General features: G+C 41.3%; 1 protein-coding gene across 1 annotated transcript in view; it reads left to right on the forward strand.

Annotated features, from left to right (window-relative positions):
- adamts17 (ADAM metallopeptidase with thrombospondin type 1 motif, 17) overlaps positions 1-16,213 on the forward strand; it is a gene marked incomplete at its 5' end in the record, with an annotated part of 95,663 nt that overhangs the window by 51,528 nt on the left and 27,922 nt on the right. The window contains 5 exons of the mRNA XM_068712954.1: positions 1,587-1,667; positions 6,879-7,036; positions 11,870-12,008; positions 15,026-15,161; positions 15,605-15,809. Coding sequence (XP_068569055.1) covers positions 1,587-1,667; positions 6,879-7,036; positions 11,870-12,008; positions 15,026-15,161; positions 15,605-15,809 — 719 coding nt within the window. The remainder of the gene's footprint in view (positions 1-1,586; positions 1,668-6,878; positions 7,037-11,869; positions 12,009-15,025; positions 15,162-15,604; positions 15,810-16,213) is intronic.

The raw sequence follows: 16,213 nt of genomic DNA on the forward strand, positions 1-16,213 counted from the left end.
CTGAAACAAGAAAAATTGAGTGAAGAAGTTTGTCCTTTGATTCTTCTCTGCGCAGAGAAGAATCAATCATCACACAGAGTGTCTGTGGAATGGACACACACCTGTGTGCTGTTTGAGCACATCTTTTAAGGCAAAAAATTGTAGCAGGCGATGGACCCAAACAAAGAGAGACACTGGGGAACAGAGGGCTGTTTGACAGTGATTTTAATGACAAAGAAAATGCTCAAAACAAAAATTGCAGAGCAGGGTAGTCAAAAAAACAAAAAACAAAAACAGAATGGGTAAAACAGGATAAGGTAATTTAGACAAAAAACATGAGGGATACATACATGATATAAAAAATCCTTTGTGTTAAGTACTTTTTTAATTTGTGACGTGCTTATATGCTTTATTCTATGTTTGACTTTACTACTGTACTTGTATGTCTGCTGCAGCTCCCTTCAAAGGAAGAATCTGGAATGGAGTGCTGCGAGCATGTTTAGATTAGATTAGTTGTAAATCTAAACTGTCGTGAGTGTTGTGGGATGTTTAGAATAAGATCAGACATAGATCTTTGATGTAGGGAGTGCAGATAGTAATCACAGTGTTTAACTTGGAGGCAGTAAACCACAGGATCTACAGATTAGGATCTGTAGTAAATGTTTTATTACAGGTACTATTGTAAAATGTGTAGATTAGAAACAAATCAGATGTCTTGGAGAAACACACCTTCCCCCCTTCTCTCTTGATGCTCTAACCCTTTAACCCTGACGGTAGTGGTTGTGTTAGCTTACTGGTAACTTTTTGATACATTTCTTTGCTGTGATTTTCTGAACATGAAGGTTTTCATTCTTTTTCTGTTTATAAATACTTTTAACAGCAATAATTATTAGAACCATTTTAAGAAATATCAGATTGGAAATGGGTATAGATTTGAGAAGTTTCAAGAAAAACATGAACAAAGCTTAATGTCACTAGGTGACCTAGGGATCAGTTGGATTGCCAGAGTTTGGCTGAAATTGAATGGTATGGTTGTCAGATGTGCAGTGGATAAAGCATATCTGATACAGACATAAGTCATCAGCCCATTATTTTATCCATGTCCACCTCTGTACGCCTCTGAATCTGTTTTCAAAAGTCAAACATAAGATCTGATGTGGTAGTTTCTTGGATGTGTGTACCAGGGACGTGCGGTCAGGGGAGGCAGGGACAAGCTGTGCCTCATCTCTCAGACTGTGAATCCCTCACAAACTGGGTTGAGCCTTTTGCTTTCTCATTGTTTGCGCAGATTATCGCGGGATCTCACGATTTTCGCGGGTGGCGCCCGCGAGCGCTCCGCTTCTGAAACGCTCCCGGTGGAATCAAATATGTACCTTACCTATGTGTGTGTAAAGAATGCTGATATGAAATATGAAAAACAACCAGTAGTCAATGTTGCCAATTGAATGGTGATTTAAGCTTCTCTATTGGGTTCATATATTTGTTAATCTGATTTATGTAGTGTCAGTGCCTCACCAGCCACCAACCTCACCACACGTCACTGGGTGTACCTATACTCTGTTTGCCTCTGTATTGATTTTCACCTTTTGTTTTTGTCTCTCTATCAGGGTACATCGAAGCTGTGGTTATTCCTGCAGGAGCCAAAAGGATAAAAGTTGTGGAGGACAAACCCTCACACAGCTTTCTAGGTAGGTCAACCCTTTAAATGTCTCTTTACATAATGCCACTGTGGGCTTTTTATGAAAAAAAAACAAAGAAAGAAAAGAATTATTTTCTGTATACTAAATGCTGAGGGATTTTTCATTAATTTTTCCACACACTGGGATATGTTAATGATTAGCAACAACATAAATGTTGATGCATTGTTGTTTTGTTAGTATCAATTTTTTTTTTTAAAAAGGATAAAAATGTCACTTTCCTAAAACTGCTATAAAATATAATTTTTCTTTTTTTGACCAACATCAGATCCTGATCATAACTGTCAAATATTCATAAATTTTTAGAATGTTAACTCTTTAAATGTCAGTTTTTAAGATGCTGCTGCTATTCTTCTAAAGTTACTACAAAGAACTTTTACCTTTTGTGCTGATTTTGGCGGCCCCAGTTGACAAAAGTGGTCATTTTATTGCAGCAGGGTCTGACTGCCCAGCTCAGTCCTGGTTTTCCCATGAGTTAGGGTTAATAGCCAACAGAGGGGGGGGCAACTCCTCTGGTTGCAAAAAGAATAAATAAGTCTATGAGAAAATGACCCTTCTTCTCACATGATTTATTAGCTAAGTAAACATTGTAAACATGAGTTTGTGGTTTCAATTGCTAGTTTCAAGTCTTTTTCGATACAGCACGCCATTCTTTTAGTAAATTAAGGTTCCATTTTGAGTAAAATAGATGATAACAAGGGGACTATGTCCACTTGTTATATACAGTCCCGGATCAAACCCTAATCTGTCCATGCCCTACTTATATTTGCAAGTAAGATAATTGTTTTAGCTGCAGTTCTATAAGCACAGGCGGAACCCTTTACTGGACTCTAAGGGTAATTCTGTTTTCCAATCAATAGCACTCATTTTGCCTACTGAAAATCTGCATAAGCTAAGATGGCCAATAGTACATGGGGTGACTGTAGCTCGGAAGGTAGAGAGGGTTGTCCCTAAATCATGAGATCGGTGGTTAGATGCCTTACTGGCATGGACTCTTCCAGTCCATGTGGATTTGTCCTTGGGCAAACACTTAACCCTAAAGTTCCCGAAGCAATTGGGTGAATGGGTGTGAATGATCAACCCGGGTCAACCCAGGTAGTACATAACTAAATTGGATCAAGCGAAGTTACCCTGCAGGTGTCAAAGAGACAAGCGGTAGCTGCAGGCAAGGAGCGCATTCCACTAACCATTGAATTGTATTTGACCAACTGATACACACAAAAGTCTGAGCCTGAGATAATGTCTCACACACTCATACCACTGCTTGGCCAGCTTGAAAAAGATGCAACAGACATCACAGCACTGCATCCAATCCCTTTTGTTTCCCTTGGGAGATCTGTGAGGGAGAATATGGAATGAGTCAAGCCACAGATGAGGCTCACAGGTAAACACAGCAGCTGAAATTGTCTCCCTGTGTGGAGATTGATGAAGCAGGACTGCTGTGCTGATGCACAGGACACCGATGAGATGTCATCATAATCATCTGCAGACAAAGCCGGTATTTAGCAAGTTAACTTATCAGTCGAGTAGCTAGCTATAGGAAGAGGGACATTGGGAGCTTGTATGTTCATGATAACCTTATCAAGAGACGTCTGACCATCTAATCTTGCACTGTATTACAAGTTATGCTGTATCTTCTCAATGTGAATGGCATAATGCCATATCAATTACTGGCAGATAATATAGTTCAAAGTTAGCCAGCCTATGTCAGTAGATGTTCATTTGTTAAAAAAATAAAAAAAAAACATTAAATATCCAATTTATTTTATTTAAAAGGCATATTATGAAAGTGTTCTTAGTTTTATTATTTCATACATTCTACAGTTGGCCAGGTGGACAACATGTCTCAGTACAGTCATTTATTTAGGCTCTTTACCTGTGTACAACTGGTTTTAATTCTATATTTTGCTTTTATAGTATACATAGGCCTAATGTGTGATGCTATTCATATGTGATGAATATTTTCTTGTTGATACAAAGCCAAAGCTTATGGGCTGTTAAGTCCCATTAATAAAAAATATATATATACATAATCAATCAAGTTGTTGTCTTTTAATAGCTTTGCTTAGTTACACTGACATTCTGTGACTGCTCTTTCTTTGTGTGGGGTTCACCAGAGCTTTGTGTACATTATATAGCCCAAACCTGAATGCTCTGCTAAACCAAATTGTGAGAAAACGGAAAATCCAGAAAAAAGTATTTCCTATATTTTAAATACAAAATACATGTATTGTATTTTGTTACATTTTCTGGCACCTGTATTTTATTTTAATACATTTATTTTAGGGTTATTTTGATGTATTTTTACCCATCTCTTGTTGTGCGGCCTCATATACTGTGGGGTCGACATGTGTTGGCTGGATCTGAAATGACATGAGAGGGGGTCACAGAGTAGACAACTGAGAGAATACTAAGAGTTGGGTGGAGTTGTGACAGTAAGTGTATGTATGAATTTAAGTTTTATAACGTAGTTCTGGAACAAGGACCACACCCCGAACATATCTCATTTCCTCCGCACAAAGTAATTAAGCACAACTGACCCTCGAACGACAGGCGAAACCATCGCCGCCTCTTTCACCATGCCGATGCTCCAACAGCCTCTACATATCCCACATTTCTGAGTGGACAGTCTTTCGACTGATCGCAATCATCCAGCGCAACATCCCTTTGCATCAGTCAGATAAAAAAGAAAACTGTTAAAGAACTCACAGCACAACACCACTCTCACTCTGAGCCTCTAGAGCACTTCCAGGTTCACGTCAGCCGCAGCGCAGATGATGTCATGCCACGGCCGGAGAAGCCCAGTCATCCACATCAGTCCTTTCAGAGGGCCAGGTCGTATCCCACCTTCTTCAAGCTCCCTCTGTCCCAGAGACATCTCACCTTGCAATTTCTTTTCCTCAGACTTCACTATCAACCCATGCACATTCATACCTCCATCCCAGCATCCTTTCCTGTTTTCTTGCTTCTGCCTTTTATGTCCCACCCACCTTGGCCAACTCTGCCCCTCCCACCTCGACTGCACAGACCGCTTCATCAACAGCGATCCACGATGGAGTCATTGGCCAAAATCTGTTGTTTCCTCCTGTTTCTGCTTTGAAGCTGTTAGTCGCTTGCAGCAGTCCAATCAGGGAACATACTGGGGAATACTAGACCCTAAGTTGTATCATCGGGTTTCCGCAGTTGCTATTCCCTGAATTTTGAGCTTTGGGGCGCACTATTCCATTTGGCCACCACAGGCAACCTCCCAACCCCCCTGCCTTTTACCACAGCTCATAGTAAACAAAGCCCTACCGTTTACCACAGCCTGCTTCTACTCTCCTCCCACCATCCATCGTCCCCAAACCAGCTACCACCCAGCCAACCACCTTGAGCCCACTCCCCAAAGGTGTATGATAGGAGAGATAGATTGGACCTCTACCAGGGAGGTAGGATGGTTTGCATTACTCATTAGCCCACCTTTCCCCTATTCTAAATCAGTCCAATTGGCGTAACTGCTATTAAATATTCAGGGAAAAAGAGTCTTATCATAGACTTCATCACCCCAGGGCTCCACCATCCCAAGTATCAATAGCCTAATTCCCAGCCCGGACTACTCCACGCAGTACAATCAAGGATATCCCTCATCTGCCTCGCAGGCCAAGGAGACTGATCACCTAAGGCAGACGTCACCAGCGCCTTCAAAGTCCTTCCTACCCACCCTGACTACCGGTACCTTTTCGGTGTCCTTTGGAAGGGTGCATATCACTCTGCCGTGCATCTGTCCTTTGGGTGCAAGAGCAGCCCGAAAATGTCCCATCACTTATTCTGCTGGATCCTGACATCCATAAACTTGCGTACGTCATCTCTCTTAGGCGGCTTCTTCACTATCACGCTACCTTCCTCAACTCCAGCACACGGTCTACACACTCTGATGACTCTTTCATCATAAACAAATAATAATAATTAAATTAAAAAGAACAAATTAAAAAAAAAAAATAAAGCATAGGTCCTAGCACGTCCTTGGAAATCCTTGGCATCATCCTCGACTCCGTCTCACTCCAAGCATCCCTACCTACCGAGAAAACCCATCGGATCCAATTACTCATCTCAAATTTTCTCCTGGCCCTAAAATGCACTAAACTACGCCATCCGCATCATCCGGGTAGGTTTATCCTCCTCGCCACACCTCCTGTCAGTTGCTGCCTCCATTTCAAATATCCACAACTACGTCACACTCAATGAAGCATGCAAACAGAGCTGAAATTGTGGCACCAATAGCTCTCCTCTTGGAATGGCACCTCCTTCTTTTATGACGACCATATCACCAAACTAGAAGACATCCAGCTATTCACAGAAGCAGCACCCTCCATCAGCTTCGGCAGCTTCTGCGGCGGCAAGAGGTTCTCAGCCGAAAGCCCGTCCGAATTCTCATAACTCACCACTTCTTCCATGATCTCAGAAATGTATCCCATAGTCATATTAGCTATTCTTTGGGGGCACGAATGGTCCAATGACCATCACAATCTAAACAGACAACAGCGCCGTCGTAGGTCCAAAGGACGGTCTCATCTTCTCAATATACTGCAGTTCAGGCGGAGGCTCACTTTGGTTTTGGCTGAGCAACAGTTCCGCATCCGAGCCTCCCACATCCCAGGTCACAAAATTCGATTGTCGACTCACTTTCCCTGTTCCTCGTACAAGAAATTCTGACTATTGGCACCAGCCTCCGACTATCCTTCGACTGTAGTCCCACGGTTTTCAGCAACCATCTTCAACCGACCCCGACCATATCATTAAGGTTCTCGGCTGCTGTTCCTCCCCGCTTACCTCACATACATCCATTCCAACCCGAACGATATCATAAAACATCCAATTGCACCCGTCTTCATGAAGCTATCTTTTGTAGATTCCGCATTATCAGAGCTTCCGAAGAGACAGCCCCCACCCAAGAGTCTCCACTCCCCCAGCTGAAATATGATAAAATATCACCAAGTAGTTGTCACTGATTGACATGTTGATTCCATTATCAGTTTTCATGAACTGAAATTACCATAAATAATAGAAAATGTACTGTGCACACATTAGTGTCTGGTGGAGAAGGACATTCAGGTATTATCTGTGACGTACATTTAGTATGAATTAGTCATACATGGGCAGAGTTGTTTTCCCTCATAAACCAAAGTTTGAAATTGTTACATCTGACCTTGTATCTCCTCACAGCTCTGAAAGACTCCAGCAAGAGGTCCATCAACAGTGACTGGAAGATCGAGCTTCCAGGAGAGTTTGAGCTGGCTGGAACCACGGTACGCTATGTTAGAAGGGGATTGTGGGAGAAGATGTCTGCCAAGGGACCCACTAAGACACCCTTACACTTGATGGTAAACGTATGTTTCTCTGTTGTATCACAATACACCCTGGATACAATGTCAGAACTGAAACATCCTGCTGATGGCGCTAATGCTTTTGTGATTATTTATTTGTCACATGATATGTCACATTTGTAAGTCTGTATGTAAATGGTTAACAATTTGATAATATTTACCTTTTAAAGCAGTAGTGTGTAGGATTTGCTGGCATCTAGTGGTGAGGTTGCAGATTGAACCAACTTAATACACCTCCTCTGACCACTCCCTTTACAAGTGTGCTGGAGAACGGATCAATCTAAGGTAACAAAACACTACTGTAGTTTATTCACCATTCAGGACTGCATGAGGGTGTGCTGATTACCAGGTCCTTTGACATACACTATGGACGTGCGGTCAGGCACAATGATACACCAAGAGAATCCACTTCAACTGTGATTCATTGTAGACAGGGGCAGGGCAGATGAATCTATGCTGTATTATCACCCTACACAAATTTAATACAAAGGAAGCAAATATCTAGTGACTCCTTAACAGACAAGAATTAACACAATGTTCATCATTTTAACTTAACAAATTCTTAAAGGTACTGCAATCAAATGTAAATGAGAGAAGAAACTATTTACTCAGACAATCAAGCTTGAATCAAGCCAGACCCCTCACACTTCCTGTTCCTCCTCAGACAGTTCTGCCTCCAAACCTGTTCTTCACAACAGCTGCCCCTTAAATATGACATTCATATTTGACTCTTGTGAGGAGCGTCAGGGCGTGGTATAGAGCCCTCCTTCGGGATGGCAGGTAAGGTAATCACCTTACAAACAGGGCGCTTATAGGTCCTCCCTTCAGTGTTGACCATCTGTACCAGGTAGGAGGCGTTGGACCCTTTCTATTGGGGTTATGGCAGCTGTGGGCCCATTACCATGACGACTCTGGATATAACAAGGTTTGGGGTGTCAGTGAATCATTTTTGCCTTGGCGCGAGCAAAACTTTACTCTGCTCACTCACAGTTTTTCTTTTTGACAGTAAGTGGGCGGACCCAGTCTCTACATCTAATTGGTTACAATCCTCGTCTTTGGATAGACCGGATATCACTGTGACACAGATGCTAGGTCTGTTAGAGGTGGTTTTCAATCCGCCACAAAACACTACTCCACTACTCTCTGAATGTTCTACATTTGTCTGACAGGTTTTGTAAACTTTTCAGACTGTAGAGGCTGATGAAATACAAATTATGTTAATAGCGTTTTGAAATACAATAATTCAAAATGTGTTTCTCTTGTAAATGGAGTCAATTTGCTCAGATTGATTTAAATTCACTCATCATTCTATTACAGACAATGTGTGTTTGATAGTCAAACCTCTTGTGACAAACAGCTGAAAGAAGCTCTTTGATATTAATTGATTAAAACATGATGTTATCATATTTAATCATACTGGTGTGTTTATAGAAGAGATATAATGTAGTTGTATATAATATGAGCAACAATTTGGACGCGCTCAAGGATCTGTAGCCAAGAATAGGGACTACTGTTTCTATATTAACTGCCCAACTTAAATCACTGACAAGTAATTAGTGGATGAAAAAGTATTCAGATCCTTCACTGCAGTAAACTTACTAATACTGATGAAACAATCCATTATGAGTAAATACCTGCATTCAAAACCTTAGTCAAGTATGTTATCAGCAAAATGTACTGTAAGTGCAGAAAGTAAAAATACCCGTGCAGTAAGATGTACATTATTACTGCATGGGTAGTGCAATCTGAAAATCTGAGTCTGTGTCACAGTGATATCTGGTCTATCCAAAGACGAGGATTGTAACCAATTAGATGTAGAAACTGGGTCCGCCCACTTACTGTCAAAAAGAAAAACTGCGAGCGAGCAGAGTAAAGTTTCGTGAGCGAGCGAAAGTCCCTCTTGCGCGAGCGAGGGAGAGGGACTTTCGCTCAACAAAGTAAAATACGCGCGCGACTGTTTGATTTGCGCGCCGGTGAATCTCATTTGCGCTCTCGAATTTTGACAGTGATTTGCCTTCATACATGAAGCTCAATATAACTTTACATTTCTACATGTAGAGTACACTGACTCATATGGATGGGTCAAATGCAGAATGAAAGCTGCTTGTGCAGCGCACCTTGGGATATGTGTGCTGTGCTCTGGTTTTTGTGTGTTTTTAAGTGTTTTGGTAACGTGTATCATGATATATCTGGGAGCTGACCTTCTGTAATCGACAATACGACTTCTGGACCTGTTTTGCTGTGTCTGTTCGCCATGAATCTCAGCAAGTTTATCATGCTTGTGCTGTTCCTCCTAGCTGTGGGAACCAATGCTTTGTGCGGATGGAGATCTGATCAACTGCTCAACCCCTTTGGCAAAGGAGTCTAAGGAGTTCCTCCTTATGCTGCGTCCATCGGCAGGTGCTATTGACCAAGTGTGGAATATACTAGCAGAGATACTGCATTCACCAGCGATCTCTACAAATTATCATCGAGAAAGAACCCCCCACTAGAGAAAAAGCAGATGTAAGTGGGGAAAACAAGGAGGGGTGAGACGCAAAAGGTCCCCTCCACTGACTGCTGTGATAGTTGGAAACTTCCGTATTATCAGAAATAAACTTCATGAACTGCAAGCCAATGTAAACTTGAATACAGAAACGCGTCTATGCTGGTATTTACTGAAACTTGGCTGGACGATGTAGTGAGTAACAAGGAATCTGCTTTTGATGGCTTCTCCACACCATGTCATGTGGATCGAGATAAATTGAGAACAGGAAAAGAGGGTGGTTGGTGAAGTGGGAATCTAGTTCAACAAGGGCTGGTGCAATACATTGTACTCATTGCTCTCTTCCTCTTGCCACATGAATTGACCCAGCTATTTCATATAGTTGTTTACATTCATCCATGTGCAAATGTTGACAGAGTCACTGAAGCGCTATTTTGATATATTCACAATATCAAAATAGATGACATTCTGTGTTGATTCTGTAATCCCTACTAACCAGATCACTATAGAGGTTGACTGTGGCACTGTGGAGAAAAGGGTTGTCTAGTCGCATGTCGATGTGTCGTTGGGCAAGACACTTAACCTCCCGTACCTGTGCCTACGGTGTGTGAATGTTAGTTAGTCCTGATTGTAGCTTTGAGTGGTTGGAAAGACTAGAAAAGCGCTATTCAAGTACAGTCCATTTACCATCTATATTCCCCAATAACAGACCCTGGGTGACCAAAGAGCTCAAATCCTAGGTCCCCCTCCAGTGCTAAACTTTGATTCATTCACAGTCACCTGGAGAAGAGTGCCAGGGTACAGGGTGAATTCTGCATTTAAGACCATGTTGACCACTGTACACCAGGTTCACTACCAGGGTGCGTCCTATCCCCCCTCATGTTCATTCTATACACAGATGTCTGTAAGAGCAGCCATGCTAGCCGTCTTCCTATCCTTGCAGTTCGCATTATGTTTGAGACAATCTAATCTAAGAGTTGAATTCTGTCTGATTAATTGTCTGATCAGGCAATAAGAGCCCAAATGATACAGGATTTTAGAGGTTAGCACCCAATAATATATCCTAAAAAGTTAATAAAAAAATAAACACCCAACATGATAGAAAATGTAATAAAACCCAATAATTTAATAACTTGACAAATAATGTAATTAAGCATTTTCCTGACTAATATTGCAATACCTTTGTACAGTTGTTGACTAGTGTTGGCATAAAAAAATGCCAAAAAGGCTATTTTTCATCTGTATTCACTGGCCACGGTTTTACAAAAGGCTTCCTAAAATACATCAAAAACAGAAACAAACTGGGCATGTAGTTTAAAAAGGCTGTCTAAAATACATTTTAACTGCCATTTCAGTCAAGCAGGACCTATAGTTAGCGGCTACAAAAAGATAGTTTAGTGCTGACTTGTGTATGCATCATCCATTGTTTTTATTGGTTACTGAAAGATCTACTGTTACTGAAAGTGTTTAGTTGTCTGATGTACATTTTAATTATATTCCACTCACTTGAAAACACCTGCTTTGGTTCTTCCTTAAAATATTCATCCGCATATGAATTAGGACTTCAACGTTTAGACAAACAAATGAAAGACTATTAATGTAAAGACTGAACAGGAGTGAACCAAGAATGGATAGTTGCGGGACACAAGAAGCCAACTTCAATTACTTTGATTGATGATTATTAATGAACTCTGATTGAGACCGGTTAGTAAGGTATGATTTCACCAATTGCATTGCATCGTGCATCCGTCGATTATCTGTAACCACTTATCCTATTCAGGGTCGCGTGGGGATTGAAGCTGATCCCAGCTCACATTGGGTAAAGGCAGGGTACTCCCTGGACAGGTCACCAGACTATCACATCGCTGACACATAGAGACAGACAACCATTCACACCAAAGAGCAATTTAGAGTCATCAATTAACCCAAGTACCATTCCTCCCTACAATATTCAAAACTGATCTGCTGACCAAATAGAGCAGAATATGTCCATATTGAACTGGTTGTAACTTGATGAAGCTGACAGCTACCAGTAAAATAGGGTTTTACTGGTATCTGAAAGTACAAACAGGAACACAGCATCCCCTGCTGTGAGGTAATAGTGAAAACCAGTCATTGCCGCTTGGCACGGCACAGACCGACCAGGTCCCCTGGTAAATATGATAGTTGTGTTGATATACTATTTAATAGGTACAATCTACTGTAAATTTGGACGTGTTTGCTTACATTACCTACTGCTTACGTTTGAAATTTAGTTCTGCAAATGAAGGCAGCTAAACAGAGTGAAGGTTGATAAGCTCTACGCAAGGCTGAACTTTTCTTTAACCCTTCTGTCATGCCCCTAGGTGCTGCTCTTTCATGACCAGAGCTATGGGATCCACTATGAGTACACAGTGTCTCTGAACACAACTCAGGACAGTGACGAGCATCTCTACATCTGGACACACAGCAGCTGGCAGGACTGTACTGTCAAATGTGGAGGAGGTAACACACACACACACACACACACACACACACACACACACACACACACACACACACACACACACACACACACACACACACACACACACACACACACACACACACACACACACACTAAAACCATGTAAGGTTACAGCAATGACAATATTTTCATAAATGCTGGTTACTAGCCCTGAAAGTCAAGATCTCTTTAATATCTAAAAAAAAAAAAAATTATTTGTCGGTTGCCGTTTGTCAACACACAACATTCAAAGTTGTCAAGTGAGCTTTAAAGTAAATGAAGAGGCAGCGAAGTTAGTGAGAACATAGCAGTGAATCAGAGAAATATAACATTATTTTCGGATCGTTTTATGGCAGTTATGTTCAAAAGCAGACGCCTCAATGCACCTACACACAACCCTTTGGGATGGTTGCGCGTTGCCGGATTCTGAATGAATGCAGTCGGGTAGGGCATGCTTCTTCATGTCGGCTGTGTCTGTGGCTCAGCGCTGCTCTTGTTTACTCTGCACACAGCATAAAAGACAAAGAGGAGCAGGGGGAACACTGGAGCACATAAAAACAGCGATGTATTCATTCATCAAATATGGCCGCTTTGAGTTTTGTGTTAGATTTCCAAGAGTTAATGTAACTTACTCTCTTTAGCTATGATTTGGTTGGTTCAGGTTGTGTGAGGGCTGTCCTGAACATCAGGACCAGCTGGCCCAGGTGGATTCTCGCTATGTATGGTAAAGGTCGTGCTCACTTGTTTTTAAGTGGTTTCTTGCTATTTTTTCTATCCAAACTAAATGGGGAAATCAGCCTAATTCAGCTTGGCATCCATTACTGTTTCTGTGAACTCTGAGAATACTCTCAGTGAGTAGGGTTTCATTGGGTGTTTGTCCCATTTTTCAAAATCTTCTTTCACCAGACGACCCAGCGCTTCACAACCAAAAATTTGTCTGATTATACATTTCAATATTCAGTTTTAGATTCTAACTGGTGTTGGGAAGGAGGAGCGCGTTTGAGTTATCAGCATATAGGGAAAACTAAATCATTGACATCAATAGAATTATTAATGTCAGCAAAATTATTAACGGTTATTAATAATAACGGGGCACCACCCTGCGAACAGGGACCAATAACCAAACTATAAACTAAGTCTCATAATTAGTATTCACTCATAATGTCAATAGTCAAAGTACTATTCCACATTCAGAATGAAAAGTGAAGGTTTAAGTTCGAGCAACAGACCACATATCCAGCTGTTATCACAATACATGCACAAAGTAATCTCAGACAGCTGCTCTTTAAAGTATAATACAGTTTGTTAAGTTCCAATAATAATGATCTGATCAACTAATATCTAAACTAACAAAACTATACATTCATGAGCATCTAAAATCAACAAACTATGGTAAGGGAGGGAAGTGTGTGTGCGTGCGTGTGTGCGTGTGTAGGGGCGAGAGAACAGCTCACGTGGCGACGTCTCTCACGAGACCACAAGATGACACGAGACTCTACAATGGCGGTAGAATAGAGATCTCGTTATCTACACGTCTGAAGCTGTTAGCGCAACCCCAGAGCTACATTAGCTTGAAGCTATATGCGTGTGTGGGTTAGTAAAAGAAGAGAGAAAGCAAACAAAACAAAATAAATCCTCCAGAAACAAAAGATTAAGATCCTCCCCGCCGCAGTGGAGTACGGAAGATTGTTCTCTCATCTACAGAACAGGTTCTGGCCTTTGAACTGACGAGAAACAACTTCCGGCCTCACTAGCGGTGAATTATCTCAACACGATTTCAGTAGTATGAAATACACAGTAACTTCTACACAACATCGTTATCACGATCGTTAATCTCGGCGATTATTGAGCATACAAACCACGTTATAAAAATTACATAGTAACTTAAGCAACAAAAACAAGATAATAAACACAATAACCTAACTCTGCCCAGCCTTACTACGAGATGATTTTGTGGTTGAAGAGGTGGACGCATCAGGGAAATAGCAACACTATCAAGCGTGCTCAAATAGTTTTGTAAGCGAGCTGCTTCAAGCCGTGAAACCGGAAGTCCCGCCTCGGCATCCCTGGTCTCGTCCAATGAGCAGCCCTCCACCAAACTACCTTTTTTGACGAAGGAGTGCTTGATTAGTGATCAGAGGCATGTGAAGGGAGTTAGGCTGATGATGAGGGAGTGGCTGACAGGTAGAGTGAGGAGGGTGTGGAGTGATAGGAGAGAAGGGGCAGAGCTGTGACAAGAAAGCCCTTCATCCCTGGTCTGTGGGACTATTAAAATCCAGATTGAAATTTATTGTAGAGGTCAATTTTATTCCCGAATATGTGTAGTGGTGCATGTGTTCTATGTCAGTGGAGCCTAGTAACAATTTATTTAAGTCTCCCTGACACCTTGATCGTTTCCAGAAGACCGTAATCCTAGTCTTTTCCAGAATAACTGTCAGGGCCCAGTACTGACAGACGTTTTGGAGATGATTCATTAGCTATTGTAATGCCTCTTTAGATGGAACTAGCAAAATTTGATCATCTGCAAAAAGTAGACATTTAGTATCTGTGTCAGATAGGGTGAGAGTTGGGATATCAGAATTAGAATCAGAAACTGTTTATTGCCAAGTACGTTACACATACAAGGAATTTGGCTAGGAATTTGGTGAATGGTGCATAGCCGATTGTCCTGCTGATTTTACCAATTCATCAATGTAAATGTTAAACAGGGTGCGGCTGAGACTGCAGCCCTGATTAACCCCTTTACTTTGGGGGACGAAATGTGTTTCCATATTGCAAATTTTCACAGCACATGTATTGTATTATTAATATCATAGGTATTTTTCCCCCTACATCTTTTTCTATTAATTTCAGGAACAGCTCATTGTGCAAATTGATTTAGATTTTTTTAAATCTACGCAATAAGAGACAATGTGTTTATTACATGTTTATTAATGAGGTGTGTGTGTGTGTGTGTGTGTGTGTGTGTGTGTGTGTGTGTGTGTGTGTGTGTGTGTGTGCGTGCGTGCGTGCGCAGGTGAGAGGAGGACAGTGGTTTCCTGTATGAGAATAGCCAATAAAACCATGGAGGTGGTCAACGATAGCTACTGTCATCCTGAGAACCGACCACTTCCCCAAGTACGACTCTGCAACTCTCACCCCTGCCAGTACCGGTGAGACACACACACTCACCTCATATGAGCCTATATGAATCCCTGACACCATCGTAAAGAAATGTTTTGAGTGTTGTAAAGTTCTGAAGACTTGACAGAGTGGAAATCTCTCCAAATTGGTGTCCTAGTTTACACTACCCTTATTTACAGGCTTGTGGTATTATCAGTATATATCTCTAGTTATCCCATGTATAATTATTTTCAGAATAAGTGGCGGGGGGTTTTGTGTTGAATTTTTTAAAGTCAGTTTCAAGGAGTTAATTAGATTATTATTATGTTTTTCATATGTTAGCTCTACATACGTACATTCCAGTTATTTTAAAACTACATCTATAAAATGTATATAGACATATTTTCTCTCTGTTTAAGAGTAAAACATTTAGATCCACGGCAAATAGACTGTAGGTTATGAACTGTCTGTAAACACTTTGCACTTTTCACAGGTGGTTGACGGGAGAGTGGGGATCCTGCTCCATCACATGTGGTAAAGGCCTTCAGCAAAGGGAGGTAGTTTGTGTTTACCATCTACAGAATGGCTCACTCATCCACACCAGGGACCTGTATTGCCAAGGAGGAAAACCTCCTGTCCTACAGCACTGTGAAGGCCACCTCTGCCTCACTGTGTGGGAGGCTTCAGAGTGGTCCAAGGTACGTCATATACACACTGTGCTGATGTCATCTGAAAAGCATTGCTGGTCCTGGGCCTTGTTTCCCATTAACAATTGATCTTAGAAGTGAATAGTGGATCCATGGATGTTCTTAAATTATTGCACATGTCCCTTAAGGCAGCACTTAAGAGACACTGCATGCGCCCACCATTATTAGCGTCTTAAAAATGTTAAGCAAAACATTTTCTAATTGGATGAGACCAATGACAGAGATTTAGAGGCATTTACTTTCCATTTTGCCTTTCACATTTATGATATATGATAACATAATGTACCATAAGATGCAATTCAGTGAGCAATAACAACTTGAAAGATGTAGTGTTTGGTTTCTCCTACACGTTCCAGAGCTTCTTAAGATGCTCTCAGTCCTCTAAGAGAGAGTAG

Source organism: Cebidichthys violaceus, unplaced genomic scaffold (genome assembly GCF_023349555.1).
Source record: "Cebidichthys violaceus isolate CVI_PGR_0920_01 unplaced genomic scaffold, fCebVio1.0.p SCAF_186, whole genome shotgun sequence".
Classification (NCBI taxonomy): domain Eukaryota; kingdom Metazoa; phylum Chordata; class Actinopteri; order Perciformes; family Stichaeidae; genus Cebidichthys; species Cebidichthys violaceus.